Genomic DNA, 17278 nt, shown 5'->3' with positions numbered 1-17278 from the left:
GCTTTATTTGGCAAACTGCCAGCCTAGAGTCCAGGGACCCTGCAAGTATTGAAGTGTATCTGAGGAATTACATTGGTTTGTAAACCTTTTATACTCAGAGGGAAGAAACAGCCTGGTTGTAGCTTTGATGCACCATTTGTTCCCAGATGAGAGAATATTAAACCCTAGCTCCCCCCCGCCCAGGGTATTCCAAATCTGCCCACCTTTTCTTCACTCATGGAATTGAAGTGACACCAGTCTCTCTGTGATAAATGTGCACATGGACTAAACTTGTGGAAAGCCGGGTTACTCACCAGCATCAAGTTTTGCTTATTTAAGTGGTTGTCTGAGGGTGATTTTTTTTTCTTAGGGGAGGAGGTTTCTTGGATTTTTTTTGGTTGTTAAATTTATTTATTTATTTATAGCTAAAAGTAAGGAATAGTCCGTTCTAACTTTGTGGGCATTGTTTTGAGGGCAGGAGGAGTGGTGTGTTGCATCCTCTAAGCTATCTCCTGCTGGAAAATATGTGCCTGCCTGGTAGCTAGAGAGGGTAGCTAGGGAGGAAGGCTTTTGCTAGTTCTCCGCCCGTATGTGAAGAATTTGTGTTTATTGCCTGTTGCACTTCTGCATGAACACACTTGTGAACTTCACTTTTGAAAGGATTCTTGCACATGCTTGTAGAAATGCTTGTTCTGAGACTTTTCCTGGTGTTAAAAGTTTTGAGTGTGCTTCCAAATTGCTTTGAAGGGTATTTGTAGCAGGTTGCTGCTGCCGTCATCTTGGATATCGCCTTGGGGTGACAACATGGATATTGAAAAAGCATAAAATGGCTCACTTACCAGCTTGCTGTTTAGCTTTAGCACAAGTTTGTTGTCGTCTTTAATTACAGTGTGCGGAGATCTGCTTACTGCTGTAGATTTAACTCATTACCGTTTGCATCTTTGGGATGCTCCAAGTTTTGTGGCAGTGTCTCTCTCTCTGGCTAAGACAACACTCTTCATTTATGCTAGTTTACATGCATGCAGATAGTTTTTTGTGCTAATATTACTCATGTGGCACTTTTGCCACTGAGTTATCTTTGCTCTGGAATGAGGGCAGGAGTAGAAACATGAAGCAACTTTTGCCAGTCAATTTGCAGAGTTCAGACTAGAATTCGGGTGTTGCTCTGAGGCAGTCTCCCCTCCTGACTCTGGTTTTTCGTATGTCCTGTCTGTAATCATGGTAATGTACTAGAAAGTACAATGTTTAACTGCTCTTGCAAAGTAGAGTGTTGATAAATATTTTGTCTGCTTGTGTTAATAAATGTATGATAGTTTAAGAATTCCTAGAGCTTATAGCAGTCTTAATCTTCAGAGTCTTATAAGCAAACTTAAGAGTGAACAGTGAACCCCAAAAGAAATTTAATGTTGTATTTGTAAAGCAAAATTGTCTTACATTTTTCAGGCATTTTAAATGCATGGGAAGTATGGTTGTGGTTTGCTTCTCTAAGCTTTCTTTTTCCATTCTTATTCTTTGCTGCCATATGTGTTACACCCAGGCAACTGGAGTTATTTCGGATGGGGAGAGCAGCTGAGTACGTAACAGTTTAATTTCTTGCAAGTTTCCTGATCCTACAGTGATGCAGCATGCTCCAGTATGAGGAAAATGGGAATATTCATGCATATAAAAAGTCTATTCTGTTGTATTTTCTTTGACTTTCACTGAGACTTCATTTTTGTGTGAGTGGTTGTCTGCTCATTTTTATTCATTATTTAGCTTTTGTTTTGGCAATGTTTTGAATGAGTTACTCGCTCTAACTGGAATTCGAGGGGTAAGAAAGCAGAACTGGGATATTCTTCTTTTCCTATAAGGATGATTCTGATTTTCTGCTTGTATGCTTTTCTCTGTTGGTCCTCCCACCCATGTAAACCCAAATCCATCTTCAAGTAACTGAAAAAACAGAAGGGAATCTGTAATGGTTGCTTTATTAAGGTGACAAGATATGTTGGGAGTGAACACAGATATACCAAGCACTACATACAGGAACAAATCTAAAAGAGGAAATGGCTAGTGAACGCCAGTGTGACAGAAGTGTTGCAGGTGTTCTAGTATAACTGAGCTCAGTGGGACAGTGTCATAGCAAAAGTGGTAAGGCTTTGCTTTAACTCATGTCCAGCAGCCTAGAAAAGGTAGAATTTGGATACCGCTGTCTATGACCTGTAGAGCTGAGGACTGCATCTGAAGACTATTTGGTGTGATTACTTTTGCAGAGGCCCTGCAGCTCAAGGTTTGTGTTAGTTTGCCTGAAGAACCTGCAAGAAGCATCTTTACTTTATAGGAAGTTCCACAGGCAAAGTTTCTGCTTAAGCAATAGTGCATGGTTTCTACTGCCTGTAGGACCTCCAGAGATGGCTCCATCAGCCTTAAAACTAAGGTGTTTTTTTTTTCCCTGTGTCAAAACAAAAAGCTAGCGTGTTGCTCAGGGGACCATGTAAAGAACAGCAACTGTAACTGCTGCAAGCAGGGAAATGATGCTTGATGCTATTCCATTTTTGACAGAATATGGAGAGGAAACTCTTACTGCAGCCAAGTAATTAAAGTCTGATGTCCAGCCAGTGTTACAGTGCTTTTTGTTAACTTGTGTTTCTTCCTTCAGATCTGCCTTATATCCAACTAAATAAGGAAAAACCATGGACCTGTTCTGCCTTCTAGAATGCTTCTACCAGAGCTTCCCCATCTCTCCTTTTGTAACATCCCTCATCCTCCTTGTTCTCCGGTCTTTGATCAAACCATAAGTTCTTTGGGCACTGACAGTGTTGAATGACTTCCTCACACTGTTAATGTTGAATGTCTCCATTGTTGTTTGGGCTTATTCTCAAAGATGTGGTAGGATAATTGAGAATTAACTAGACTTTTGTTTACTACTGAAGACAATAAAGATCAGTGTCCTAAACAGTGTTTCTTAATTTGCCAGTTTGTGTGTTTGGGGCAGTGGGGGTGCTTAGGTATTGGTCAGTCAGAGATTTTAGGGGTTTTGTGCAGAGAGTACTTCGCCTGTTTCTCTAGAGTGGAGTTTTCAGAAATGACTGGTATTCATGGAGCTCCCTTCCTCCGCTTCCTCCTTTCTATGCTCTTCTCCTTGAAATCATGCTATGAATTTCCTTGAGGACAGGCTTTGACCAGCATTTGTAGCTGGCCCATACAGATCGATTATTGCCACAGAAGAGTAGGGAAGAACACTTTTAGGTATGGTCTGTTGCATTTTGTGTGTAGCAAGCTTTAGTTTTTCTATGGCTGCTAAATGTTTCTATGGCTAGGATAAACTTGGGAAAACTTTTCTACAGAAGGTGAATTTTCCTATTCTCCAGTTGTATTGCCACTCTAGTTGTGAGAGCCTCTATCAGCAGGAGACTAGTTGATGGGGTCAGACAGGTTTGCATATGTATGAATTGTACCCAAGCCAACTCCATGAGCTCAATGACATCATGAAAAATCCACATGAAGTTATAAACTTAGAACAGCACTTGAGAAGGAAACAGCAGAAACATCAGGTTGGCAGACTTCTTCCTAGTGAGAGCTTCTTGCAAGAAGAGTGCTGCAGTCCAGAGCCTTGCTGGCTGGACAAAGCATGCCTAGAGCAAAGGGACATCTTGTGCTGCTGACCTGATTTCCTTTTAAGAAAAGGAAAGGCATAAAGAAATAAGGTAGGTGCTAAAGGCACTCTTTGCACCTCTGAGTGTCAGTTGAGTTCTTGACTGTTGGCTGTTTCAGCTGAAGAAAACATTTTCTAAAGTGGGAAAAATAAGATTATGAAAGCCCTCAGACTGAAGACTGAATATTACTTAAATTTCTAGTGTGCTTTTTAAGTAGTGAGGGCAATAGGAAGGATTAATGACTTGCAAAATTTCATTTAAATCACTGCTGCTAAGCTTTTCAGTTTTTAGCACAGAGAGAGCTGTAGAAGAGCCTCAGAAAGATCCCCTGGTCTCTCTCTCTCTTTTTTTTTTTTTTTCCCCCCCTATTACTTCACTAGTTCTCCTTCAGCTTCCATGATTTTGAATTATAAGATTTCAGAAAGGGAACATAACCGTCGGAAGTGACAGACGGTTCAGTGAGGATGGAGTGTTGGGTCCCAAGGATTGATTAAGGAAAGAAGCTGTGAGAGGCTTTTGTAAAAAGCAATTTAAGTCGAATGCACGGTGGCGAAGGTGGGCTGGGAAGGACCTGCTGTGGAATTGGCAGAGAGCTTTTCTGGCCTTGGACTGAAAGCAGTGCATTCAGTCAGTATGCCCTCTTCTCTTCTACCCTGTTCTTTTAAAAGTAGACAAAAGCTGTGGGAAGCTCCATGGCTTGCTTTGGAGAAGTGGTGGGGTCTTTGGGATGCAGAACCTTGCATTAACCTCCTACTTCCTGAGGACCTCATGTGGTGTACACTTACTGCTGTTCTTCAAGCTTTTGCTCTAGCTTGTGAAGCATAGCTAAGCTTAGAGATTGAACCCCCCTCATGATGGCAGATGAGACATCACTGCTAGAAAAGCATACAGCAGTTTTAACTGAATGCAAACTTTTGAGAGGAGCCCCTGCTGTGCATTGGTCCTTAAAAAAGCCCTTCTGGAAGGGCATTCATCCAGCAGCCTGTAAAAATTTTGCTGTTACCTTTGCTTCCTGTCCTGAAGCAGGATGTAAAGAAAGTTGCAGAAGTCAAGTCTGACTAGCAAAGCAGGCATGACAGGAAAGTGTTTTTGAGATCACTATATTAAAAACTGTAGGATTCTGCTCTGCGACTGTGGTATGAGAACTCAGGGTTGGGGAAAGGGATAGTGTTTCTGGGATGCAGTTTGTTTCAGAGAAGTGGATTTTCTGAGCACATCTTGCTTTCGCTTTTCTTGGTTTTCCTCACTCTGTTTGTAAAAATCCTACTGTGTGATGTGACTGATAGGTTTTCTTTTTATGTGGCCTATATGCATGAATATTCAATTATTAAACATGAGCAGCATACTTCTGCTCTGCCCTTCAGCCTCAGCCCCCCCCCACTCTCTAGACACTGGGTCCAAAGACATACTGTTTTCATCCCTTGAGAGCTCTTTGGTACATGTGAAACTTCTCAAATTGGGATAAAATGATTACTTGTGTTTATTGTTATGTTTCTTGTGATGAATGAACTGATTTTCAAAGATTGAGGTTAAGCTACTGCTTTCCTTATGGAAGGCTCGGTGGATCATCTGTTTGAAGAAGATAGTGCTTAAACTTAATACATCATTGTGTGTTATGAGGGATATTTTGCTGAAACATGAGCTGTAGTATCTGATCCTTTCTTTTGAAGAGGGTTACTTCACCCCTAAAGCTGCTTCTGCAAGTTCTTGTCAGTCTCTTATTTAAATAAAACTTGTTAAGTGTCAAGCATGTTAATGAATGAGGTCATCACCATGTACAGGCACTTCATGGTAAACTCCCTTGCAGAGATAATGTGCTCTATAAGCCACATAAGGGCCAGGTTTTGGTGCTCTTAATCAGGCTGAGCAATGTCTTTGTGAGCACTTGGATTAAGTAAAGTGAGACTGATCATAGGGTAGATGCAGTTCACCTGGCCATTTTTCTGGAGCTTCTGGAGCTGGCTGTTATTTGAGTCAGTTCTTGCTGAGGGTTTCTGCCTGGTATTAACAGCTATAGATGCTGTAGGTGCTGGCACATATATCAGAGAAACAGCATGTTCCTGTCTCAGTGATGTTTGTGGTGGGGTTTGGTATGCTTTAAACCTGTCATCAGGGAGGCACTCTGTGTGATGACCTCCAAGAGACTTCCTCATGCTGTACATTCGTAAGAACTGGGAGAAATTCTGGTGCCAAGTTTTATAATCATACATGCTGTAAATGTTTGATTAACATTTAAGCTAGACTACTACTTTTAGATATAGAAATATTGTTTCTTATGGGAAATCCTCTTTCTGAGCCACAATCTGTATCACCTTTCCTATAGAAAAGGAGCAGAATATCTGCCCATGATCATGCTCCAACTAAGAGTGGAGAATTTTACTTGTCATATATTTCTTTAGTTCGATATAGCAGGGTAGTGCACTCTGCAAGGCTCGCTGATGTTAGACTGGTCATTAGCAGTCACTGGAGTGCATTAAGCAGAACAGCAATAGTGGCCTTACAGTTGCTTTAAAGTGGTTTAAGCATTAACTCCTGCAGAAGGTGGTCCTTCACCTGCCTGCTGGTCATCCAGTGGCATGTTCTGCCACCTCCCCTGCACTGTCCCACTGTGAACTGTCAGGAACTTGGCTTAGGCTGGAAACTAGCCTCTGCCACAATCCAAAAGTGGGTTTTGGCTTGGGGGGGGTTGGGGGAGATCTCTGATCCTGCCCAGTGCTTAGGGACACAGATGCTGGAGCCAGCACAAAGTAAGCAGTAACGCAAGGCCACATTGCACACAGATGTGGGACTGCCTTGTGCAGCAGCAGGCTGCTCTTACCAGAGCTTACCATGATTATGCAGCCACAGCTGGAAGAACTTTGCATCATACCACAGTTATCTAAGCTTTGCTTTAAATGAGGGTTATATTTGATGGGAAAAAAGAAATTAGTTGAGCAGCAAAGTGAGGCATTAGAAAGCTCTTGTGAAACAGTGTTTTCTGTCCCAACAAAAGTAATTATTGTGCATTAGACAGTAATGGCTCAAGTGCTCAGCAATGACATTGCTCTTCTGAGTAATAGCTCATTACGCTTCTGAGGATGGTGTGTGCCTTGTGATCTACAAATAGCTCAGCCCTCACTCCACAGACTGAAAATATGGTACTTTCCAGAAGGGTTTGGCACTTTGGCATATCAAATCATTTTTGTGTAGCAAATCATCAGTGTTTCTCTTAGACACTCAACTGTATTAAATTGATGGACATTTGTTTTTAATAAAGTCAAATGAAGCAATATATGTTTACTATTTATTTTTATTCAGTTGACTAGAGACTGACAAGAGCTATGCAGCATTTAGATTACTAAAATGCAGGGGTCTTATCTCTGTTTTCATTGTGGACAATCAAATTGAATTGATTGTGCTTAAGAGGGTAGAGCTTCCCACACACTCCCAGCAGTTTATAGATGTGCAGACATGTTTTATATTGGGATTGTTTTCTGCTTTTTCATCCACTGTAGGGCATTGATGTAACCTTGCTCTATTGTAAAGGAACTGAAAAGATCACTAACAACAAACAGACTTTACCTTAGATAAAAAGTAGAAGTTGAATTGGAGAGGCATGAAGCTTCGGTAGGAGAAAAAGGTGTGCCATCATTGTGCATCATGTCTGTCTGGAATTTCAGCAGTTAAACTTTTTTTAATTAAATGGCATGAAAACAGACAGCACTTCCACTTTATTCGTTGCTCAGACTCATGGTGAATGGCTGATGAGGGCACATACCATTGAATAACTTACCAGAGGGTGCTTTAATTTGATTGTCCTTTTTAGGCAGGCTTTTGGTGGCAGACGTGGTGAATAATGGCTGATCTTTATTTTTCCTTTGTTTCAAGCATGCTAACGGTGCACTCCACTAACTCACCAGTGTTTTTTATTTCACTGTAAGCTTGCAAAGTTAACCTTGCATTCTGCACAGCCAAACGCAGCCCTGTACCAATATTGTATTTTTGACAGCTTTCCTCAGTATAACTCTTTGTTCTCTTTTTCTGAAGGATTAGCAAGCAGAGGCGCTTCTCCAGGGAGAGGGACTCATGGGAAGGGAGCTTTTCCCCTTTGTGAAGGTTGTCTTTAGTGTCAACTACTAAATTTAACAAGCTAACCTACCTTGGTGTGTTAAATGTGGCACTTTTTTCCCTGGAAGAAGCAATAATTGCATATGAGCAGAGCTGCTTTCCCAGTTCTTCTCATTTTCCTACTGACTGCCCTGAACTTCCTACTGTTTCATTAGTTTCTCTTAGCTTTAAAAACTAATACTTTTAACAGTCCTCCCCACCCCTCAGCCCCCTAAAACACAGATTAAGGATGCTGAAAAGAGATGGTATTATGGTGAAAAGGCAGAAATGTTTCCAGGCAAGAGCCCTTTTCCATGAGGGAATGTTTTTCTCCAACATCTAAATGTTCATTTCGGCAGCAGCAAAGAATCTGAAGGTTTTCTTGAATTAAAAAAAAAATTCTTAATCTCCTGCTTATTAAGAATGACTAGAGAGAAGTAAGTTCCTCTGATAGGAAGTGGGAAAGGAGGGTATGGAATCGCTGGAATTCCTCAGTGCACACTGAGAGAACCACAGGTGATAACCAGCTACAGGTGAAGACCCATCTATAGTAGAAATAGCCTCTTTTTGTAGCTTTCTAAAATCTAAATGGGCTTCACTGCCCCAGCAAGGCAGCATTAGAGAGCTGTGCCCTTAGCTACTCTTGTTTCTCAGCCTTTGAAGATGCTGACAGTGCTGTGGATGATCGAGACAGTGACTATCGCAGTGAGACAAGTAACAGCATTCCTCCTCCGTACCACACGACTGCACAGCCCAATGCCTCCGTGCACCAGTTCACCGTGCCATCGCGCCTGCAGCAGCAAGGGGTCTTGCGGGAATCCTGTGCTGACTCACTACAAAACTATGATCTGGATTATCAGGAGCATGTGGCCATCAGGTGGGTACTGTCTTCTGGGTAGCTGTTCTTTTCCTATTTATCTTCTATGGCAGAACCTGATGTTGCTGTGCTAGCAGAGGAGGACAGCTCAAGGGCTCTGAAAGGCTTGAAATGAGAAGGTACAATATATCTTTGCTCACACTGGGACTCAGCTGTAAACCAAGATGAATGTATAAGGCTATGTGTTACCCCAGATTCTGCAGTTTAGTAAATAACCTCTTAAATATGTGCTGAAGTATGAGGTCATTTATTCTTTTTAATTTCTTTTTATTTCCCTTTTGAAGGCCAGAACACTTAGCAATGGTTGTTCTGGTACCAGTGTATGAGTGTGCCTCCGAAGCCAGTGAAACATAGTCTGACAGTGTTATCCTCTTATAAGTTTCCTCTTGTTGGGGGCAGATGTATTTTCTTTTTTGGGTTAGTTCCTGTTCTTCTATTAGCTCTACCCCTGCAGCATATTCAAGGAGAAGGTCTTTAATTGCTAATTTTTTTCAGTTACCATGCAAGGTTGTTGGATTTTTATCTTTATTTTTTGTCTGTATGAAAGATAGTTTACAGCTTTAAATTAACTTTCTTCACCTTCTTAAGTAACTTCTTTCGCTATAGGGTTGATTTTTTGCTCATGACAAACATGCAAGTCTTGGGGCCTTTTAACCATAAATCAGCAGTTTCACAACCGCTTTTGTCTGACCCCAATATTAAGCATGAGACCATTAACTTACAAGGATCAAATGATTGTGAACTGGAGCTGGTTGTGCTGGGAGTAGTACAAATGTAAGAAGAATGCTGTTCAAAGTAAAAGATGAGTAAGTGTTAAGGGAAAGCAGAAAGAAGAACTTAGACAATAATAGTTAGCTTGATAGGAGTGGATCTGTAGACCAGGGCATGCTGCTGCTTCTGCTTCTAGTGTGGGAAGGAAGAGGTAGTTGCTTAAACACTGTCGGAGTTGGAGGTGCAAAGTTTTACACATTTTAACTGATTCGTTCTACCTCATCCTTCTCCATAAGAATGTTCTTGTTTCGTGAAACCTGAACCTGGATTCAGTTGTTCTCAGTGAATGGCTGAGGCTAAATTTTGACTTTTTTGGCTTATGGCTAATCAAAATTCTTTGGTGAAAGCTGAAGTTGACTTAATAGTAGCATTTAATGTTGTCCTTTGTATTAGGATTTCCTGTAACAGAGACAAATATGCCACCAAAAATGCATATACTGTAATGTGGCATGTCATTCTTACCGTTTTTTCCTAAAATGCCTAATGCAAGGAATAGACTCTCATGTAAGCTGTTCTGTGCTATTGGTTTGCAGTGGTAATGAACTGAAACCTTTTCTTTATGGATGGGCCAAGCTGAATAGCAGGTATTGGGCACTCAGACTGGGGAGGTCAGTGGCGGCTGGATATTTCTGCAGCCATGCTACTTCTTCAGCTGGTGTTGACAACAGAAAGAGACTTGCATAGCCAACCTTGCCTGGAGTGGGCTGTGAACTTCTAGCCCTATCTGATAGATAAATGTGGTGGTTGTAACATGCCCTTTTAAAGAATCACTTCTGATTTGAATTGTTAAGGAATAACAAAATGAAATATTGTGCTTTTTTGTTTGTTTTTGATTTCCTGAATGTATCCATATGAAAGTGTCGGGACTGATAAACTTTATTTAAAAGCTGAATGCTTTGTAGCCTGTTCTGGTCTAAAATTACTTTCAATCCAGGAAAACAAGTCCCAGATGGTAATCAATTCCCTCTCAGCATTGCTGTTCTCCCATGCAATTTCCAGGTGCCCAGCAAGATTTTTTGCTACATATTTAATCTTAATACTTAGGACATGCCACTATGCTTTCCAAAGAAGCTACATGGGGTTTTCTTTCTTACCATGAATGTATTTCTAACTAGAGTAATCTGAAAAGAGGCATTTCGGTAGACACTAACTATTTTCAGAACTCAGTTGATTATTTAATATTTTTAAAACTCAATTGTGGCTGAGTATTGCAAAACCAAATGTGTTTGACTTTTGCTCCTAGCAGCTAGAAGTGCCGTGGACCAGGGAGCCACTCGATGAAACCAGCATTCCTGGCAGACTCCTGTTCATGGTTGCTGAGGAAATGACTGAATAGTTGTTATAGATTCTTGGGCAGACCCAAAGGAACCAGACAAAGTTCTGCTGGAACCTGTCTTGAATTGTGTGAAAACTAGTCTATGTCAAAATGCTGCAATTGAAACTGGCTCTACTAACACCTGGTTTTTTTCTAACAACATTTGGTTTGGTTGGAAAAGTTCTCATTCTCCTGTTCACCTTGAATGGCTGTTCAAGGTGACTGTGTTCCTGTGATAGAGGGACATTTATTCTATTCACCTCTGCACTGAGGATAACAAATACTGTTCCTGAACGTCCTTGGAGTATTTTTGCTCCCAATAGCCAGTTCAACTTCAGAATAGCAGACACCTTCCCCACAGATTTCTTTTCCTTTTTTAAGCTCTGACTTTTCTTTGCAAAGTTCATTTTTTGGAAGCACTTTGTAACCGTGTGTCCTCCATGTCTCCCTGCTCTCGCTCTGTTCATTTCCAAGGCGCTATGATAGCATAGATTCCACTGTGAGTGGCCGAACTGACCCAGAATCTACATCTGAGTCTAGTCAAATGACAAGCCTCCAGTGCTCGCTCGAGAGCAGGCACTCTCTAGATCTGTCCGATAGGTGGGTTAACCTCTTTGCAGCCTACGTGCTTGTCTTCTTGCTATTGCTGCTGTGAAGTGGTCTTGTGAGGTATTTCAGCTGATTTTTTGCTGTTTGCCTTGCCTGTGTTTCAGATCTGTGGTAGTTCAGTGCTGGCCTGATGTCATCACCTTGTTGTCCTCTCTCTTAGGTGTTGGACTTCTCCTCATTGCTTTCCTTTTTTGTAACAGAAATGCTTTGTAGAGTAGGAGGGGAAACTCTTACAAAGGGGAGCTCAATTACAAACAGAAGTAGTTTCTTTGATGCCTAAATTAGTCAATTGCTAGTTCAGCATTTACAGCTAATGGCTCTTCATGCATTCATGTAGCTCCTTTTGCTTTCAGTTGAGACTTGGAAGGGCTTGATCCAGCAACTGTGGTGGCCCTGGGAGTCTTCTCAATTTCATTAGCTTTTTAATGATAAACATTTCCATTACTGGCTTAAATTTGCAAGCAGGAAGGATGTGGCTATTTTCTAAACTGTGTATAACAGGGTTCATTTGAAGTAATGAGTATCTTTCCAATTAGTGTAAGTTAGCTAATACTGATGGAAATGAAGCCCTAAACCAGCAGTAGTGAGAAGGCAATGATCCATTTCTCTTTCAGTGCTAGCCCATCAGCATCCTATATTGGGGTGCCTCAGGCAACTCAGGCTCTCGGGGTGAACAGACTTGTGTTAGCAGTATTCATACAGTGCCCATATTCCCTTTCCCGTCTCTTGCTCTGTTCTTGCAGTGTCAAGACGTGTGTCTTTCTGCTCCTTCTTTTCTTCTGCATATCTTTTAGATTTTTACATCCACTTTCTATGTGGTTATTCATTTTTATGTAGGCTGCCAAGAACTCTTCCTGGAAGTTTTAGATAAGGAGGAAGCTTTCTTGCTACTGGCATTGGGGGTGGTGGGAAATGGAGGTAATCCTGCAGTAATTCTGATCCTGGCCTAGGAATTAATCCAGAAATCCCAAGGGTCACTTACTTGGGATTCTAGGAAGCTCAGCTGGTTTGATAGCAAAACTAGCTGCTGTAACCCATTCTCCCACAGTGGGCAAGTTTGGATTGCTGAGTCTGTTTAGAGGCATACTAGGGGGGAAGTATAGACCCTGGAAAGCATCTGAGGCTTTTGATGGGCTAATATCCATCACTAATATGTTGTTTTGCCTTCTGACAGGGGAGTGACCGTGAGGATTTTCCCTTTACATTGGTAGGGGCCCCCTTAGAGGGAGGGGGAAAAGTCACTTTTTGCACCTATGTGGGCAGCAGGCTGGAGGGCAAGTTTCCCCTGGAAAAGAGCAGAAAAGGATCAAACTGTCATGTATCTCTGTCAGGCTTGGGAACTCAAATAACCCATTAAATGGTCCAGTCTCGCTCTGTGCAGGGTCCCGAGACATGAGCTCAGTTCTCCCTAGTTGCAGTCAGCCGCAAAACAGTGGCTGCAGTAGCCAGCACTCCTAGGGTTGTTCGTGTGCACAAGCTTGCCTTCTGTCCCTGGCCCTTTTTCCTTGCAGTCCCCTGACTGCTGAGGCTTTGCACGTGTTCTCGGCTCTTTAGCCAGCCTCGGGAGAACCAAGGTGCCTGTGTGCTGTATGAATACTGCTAAAACAAGGTCTCCTGCCTAGAGTGACTGAAACGCAGGCACAGCATAGTGGAATGGTGTGTGTGGGCACTGTATCTTAAAGTAGTCCTCTTACTGTAATAAGTGACTTTTTTCAGCGTGCTGAAAAATGCCGATTAGCAGAGTATTGGTACAGCCAAGGCTATGTGCCCTCAACTGATCACAGAAGGCTGCTCTCCCTCAAATGGGCATTTGTTAATTTTTTGCAAATGTAACTGGTGGAATATCATAACCCAGTTTGCTTTTTTTTTCTTTTTATTTCTTTTTTTTTTTTTTGACAGTTTGATTGAAATTTAATGCTGGTAGATTGACAGGCTTTTAGTTTTGTTATATCTGACTGTTCCTCATTTTAATTTTCCTTTATTTAATGCATGCTTTTCGTTACTATTTTTTCCCCCATTGAAACTGTCCTTTTAAAGATTTTTTTTTAACTTTTATTTTCCTTTTCTTCTTCTTGCTGCCTCTCTTCCTTTCCCACCCACCCCCTTTATTTTTCATCTTAGACAAGGATCTCTAGCTAGAAATGAAAGAGTCAGGATCATTCCATTTAACTCTGAAGATGGAGAAGAAGAACAGGAGAGTAACTATGAAGAGCTAGGAAAACTGCTAATAGAGGAATTCTTAGAAAAGAGCCATAAAAATAGAAGCTGGCAGGAAACAAAAGTAAAAAAGACACAAACTCTCTCCAAAAGGGAAAATTTTAATCACTGTGCAAGATCGAGGTATTGCCAGAATGTGTGTGTGGAGTCAGGATCTTTAGATGTCCCTAGGTATCCTCAGGAATATGATACAATAGATAGGAGAAGGAAAAAGAAGCTGAGATACAGTAATTTTGATGAGAGTGAACAAATAAGCCTGCAAAGCAATGGAGGCCTGCAGTTTCCTAGGGAGAAAACGGTTTATTTCAATGGTGTGCCAACTACTTCCAAACCTAACAATGTTTTTCCAGTATATGATAGAACTGGAAAATATACTAGCAGCTCTGAAAATAAAGAACAATTGCCTGCCTATCCCATCCTGCGCCCGTACAAAAATGGCCTGATGGTTAAAAGTGGCAAGTTGCCCAACAAGCAGGGAGTGAACCCCGAGGGCTCACTTCACCTCACTAGCAGTGAAGACATGAAACATACGGGGCAGTCGGATGACGCTTTTGTGCCCCTGGATATCCTCGAGGAGTTTGACAGCAGCGCTTCCGACGAGTTCCAGTACTCGCCTGTTTCAGACGATGAAATGGAGGAACTGGCTATGCTTTCACAAACGTGGTGTGAGGCCAACATCAGCCCTTTGAGAGACTTCACTGTTCATTGCCCTCCAAACTCAGAGTCCAAGTTAAAGGCTAGCTGCGATAAAAACCACAGGACTAAAGGAAGCAAGCATAATTATCCTATGCAAGACTTGACGCTTTCTCCTGTTGAAGAACCCAGTGAGGATTATGTAGACACGATGGATGAACTTCAGTGTTTAGTAGAGACGGTCTCGGAATACTTGGCTGAAAAAGAGGAAGAGATCAACAAATTTGGTACATTGCCGGAGACCAAAAAAAGTGTTGAGAGCGTGTCACTGAAGCAGGATAATGCTGGTAATTCAGTAGAGGGCAAGCAGTCTGAGCAGACCAAACTTCCTGCCACAGAGATTAGCAAAGCCAAATCTGAATCTCTCCCGGACTTGTCAGGTGTGAAGAATACAGTGAATTCCCTGTTCAGCTCTTTGACTGAAAAGATGGGATCAAGCACAAAGCAGTTCACAGCCTCTGTTGAAAAGCTTGTTTCTTCCACTCCGGAGAAAACAGAAAGCAGAAACCCCTCAGAAAGTGGAATGTCAAATGTAGTTCCTAATAAGCCCAAATGTGAGAGTTCATCTTCTGGAGCGATGGCAGATAGTAAAGCTGACACCAAGTTCTCCATTCACTCTTTGCTACCATCCCAGATAAGTGATGATAAAAGAGCTCCAGATGCAAACTCCAACAAGCCAGAAACCACGGAGATGAACGATAAGGCTTCCACGACACATCGTCCTCAGCAGTCACAAGAAACTGCCACCAGCAGCCAGCAGAACCAGCATTCAGTTATGAACTCTGTCCTAGGCATTTTTAATCCTTTAAAGATCTTCTCTGAGAAGGAAGTGCCAAAACAAGAAGTCATAAAAGAAGAGCAAGCCAAAGAGGACAGCCATGTGAAAGCTGATGAGACAAACTTAAGTGAGAGACTGTCTGGGCAGATGGCAGCCAGGACTAACGATATTGTTCCGGAAATACAGACAAGTGAGACAAGAAACGAGGCAGAAGTAAACACAGATAGCACTTCTGTGTCTTCAATCTTTGGCAGGCTTGCAAACTCGGTCAGTTCCTTCAGTCTGAAAGCCAATTTTGATGGTCTCTTGGCTCCCAAGCAGCAGGATGTGCCACAAACGCAGTCAGATTTGCATCCTGTTACCAATCAGCAAGACATGACTGTCAAAGAGGGTGCACACACTGCCAGAGAACAGCATCCTACAAATCCCATAGGGAATCGGCATACTACAGATCATGGACTGGGAAACAAGCAAAGTAGAGGTAATGTGGAAGTTCATTCACAGCCTCCAGATCAGGCTACAGCATCTGATAACTTTTTTGGTCCACTCAAGAAGTCCTTCAGTCAGTTGTTGCTTCCTTCTGCTGAACTAGGACAAAAAGAAGGTACTCCAGGGCTTTTTAAAGGCCACAAGTCTGAAGAGGATATAAGACGAAACAGTTCATCAAATGATGAACATTCATTTCCTTTCCCTGGGAAGCTTCCTTTCTTCAGTGGGTTGGGTTTTTCAGACAAGCAGGAAAGTACAAAGGAGAAAGGAGGCTTTATTCCTTCTTTGTTTAAATTTTCTTCTGTGGAAAATCTAGCAGCTTCAAAGGATCAACGAAATCATCAGAGTTCTAGTGGCGTTTCTTCACTTGAACACAGAAGCAGTAGCTCAGAAAATTCCATTTCATTAAAGTCTAGCTCTGTTCCAAATTTATCAGACCAGAAGGAGGAACTTGTACAGACAAAAAATATTAATAAAGAAAACCCTTCTAGTGCCCAGGTAAACAGAAATAAACACCAGGAGAGTGCCTCTGGTACCTTCAAGGTTGCAGGTGAGCAGCAGAGAACTGAGAGTGCTCCAGAACAACCTACAAACGTAAAAGGAGGATTGAGAGGAGGACTAAATGCAGCAGGCTTAAATGACAGCTCAGTTGAATCCGTTTCTTCTGGTAGAATGCCAGAAACTACAAGCGCAGATGATACGCAGAAGAAAAACACAGCAGGTTTTCTTTCTGGATTTCTTCACATCTCTTCCAATGAAAACACACCCAATAATCAAGACTTGACTGTTAAAAGTGAAGGTGATGGCCAGAAAACCAGTTCTCCTGGATTATTTTCTGGCTTATTTAAATTTGCTTCAAGTGAAAATGTGTCTGAATGTAAGCAAGAGAAGGTGAAATCAAACTCTCTAGGCTTCATGAAGCTTTTTGATAGAAGTGACAGTTCTAGCTCTGAGAGAAAATCCAGCAACTCGGGAATGACTTCTGATACTCAAAGCAGCACTGTAGAAAAGCAGGAAACTTCCAGCTTCTTAAAAAATCTCCTGCCCAAACCAAAGGAGAAACTAGAAAATGTGAAAATGATGGATTCTTCCAAAAATACCAGCTACCTGTCCAGTCCAAGAGTAAATAAAATAGGTGAGCCTCATGTTCCCCAGTATGGGCATGCTGTGTTCCATGATGCTTTAAATCTTCAGGACAAAGTACAAGACTTATCTGGAAAGCCTGTAAATAGCAGGCATATCTCTAATCACGATGTAGAATCCGGAGTTCTTCCAACCCTTTTAAACAAGGGATCAAATGAATTTCTCACTTTGACTAATAAAGGCCAAAACTTCACAGAGCAGTACTCAGATTATCAGGAAACAAGAAGTCATTCTAGCTTTGAATGGGAGTATGACGTGGGAGAACTTGCTGCTGACACTCATGGAATAGCATTACCAGTTTACTATGTATTAAACCAGAACTCTGTTCCACCCTCTCAGTTCTTGAGCTGGCCAGAAAATGATATGGTAGTGAATCTCTGTAAAAAGGATGGAAATGCAAATGTAATGGATTGGCACACTAATGCCAATTTTGATAGACAGAGTTTAGATTTAAGTGTGATGTCATATGAATCATTTGACCAGTTAATGTTTCAAGATGTCTGTTCAGAAGAAAATGATAATTGGACTATTAATTCTCTCAATGAAAATTACAGTAATTTTCCATTTGAAAGAGATGGCAGTTACTCATTAGAAGAGATGCCTATGGATTTAAGTTACTCGTCTGGCGGTGATGGAACTATGTGGACCCTAATTGACCAAGAGACTTTAAGTATGGATGAGAGCTTTAT

At 41.6% G+C, this 17278-nt stretch overlaps 1 protein-coding gene across 4 annotated transcripts in view; it reads left to right on the top strand.

The window, feature by feature from the left end:
* The window catches only part of LOC135323470 (protein unc-13 homolog B), a 218247-nt gene that overhangs the window by 56853 nt on the left and 144116 nt on the right, over positions 1 to 17278 (top strand). For all 4 annotated transcript variants that reach the window (XM_064500800.1, XM_064500799.1, XM_064500801.1 and 1 more), the window contains one exon: positions 8352 to 8574. In XM_064500800.1, coding sequence (XP_064356870.1) covers positions 8352 to 8574 — 223 coding nt within the window. The remainder of the gene's footprint in view (positions 1 to 8351; positions 8575 to 17278) is intronic.

This window comes from Dromaius novaehollandiae, chromosome W (assembly GCF_036370855.1).
Source record: "Dromaius novaehollandiae isolate bDroNov1 chromosome W, bDroNov1.hap1, whole genome shotgun sequence".
Classification (NCBI taxonomy): Eukaryota; Metazoa; Chordata; class Aves; order Casuariiformes; family Dromaiidae; genus Dromaius; species Dromaius novaehollandiae.
The sequence above is the reverse complement of the archived record's forward strand: the minus strand, read 5'-3'. Positions and strand labels throughout refer to the sequence as shown.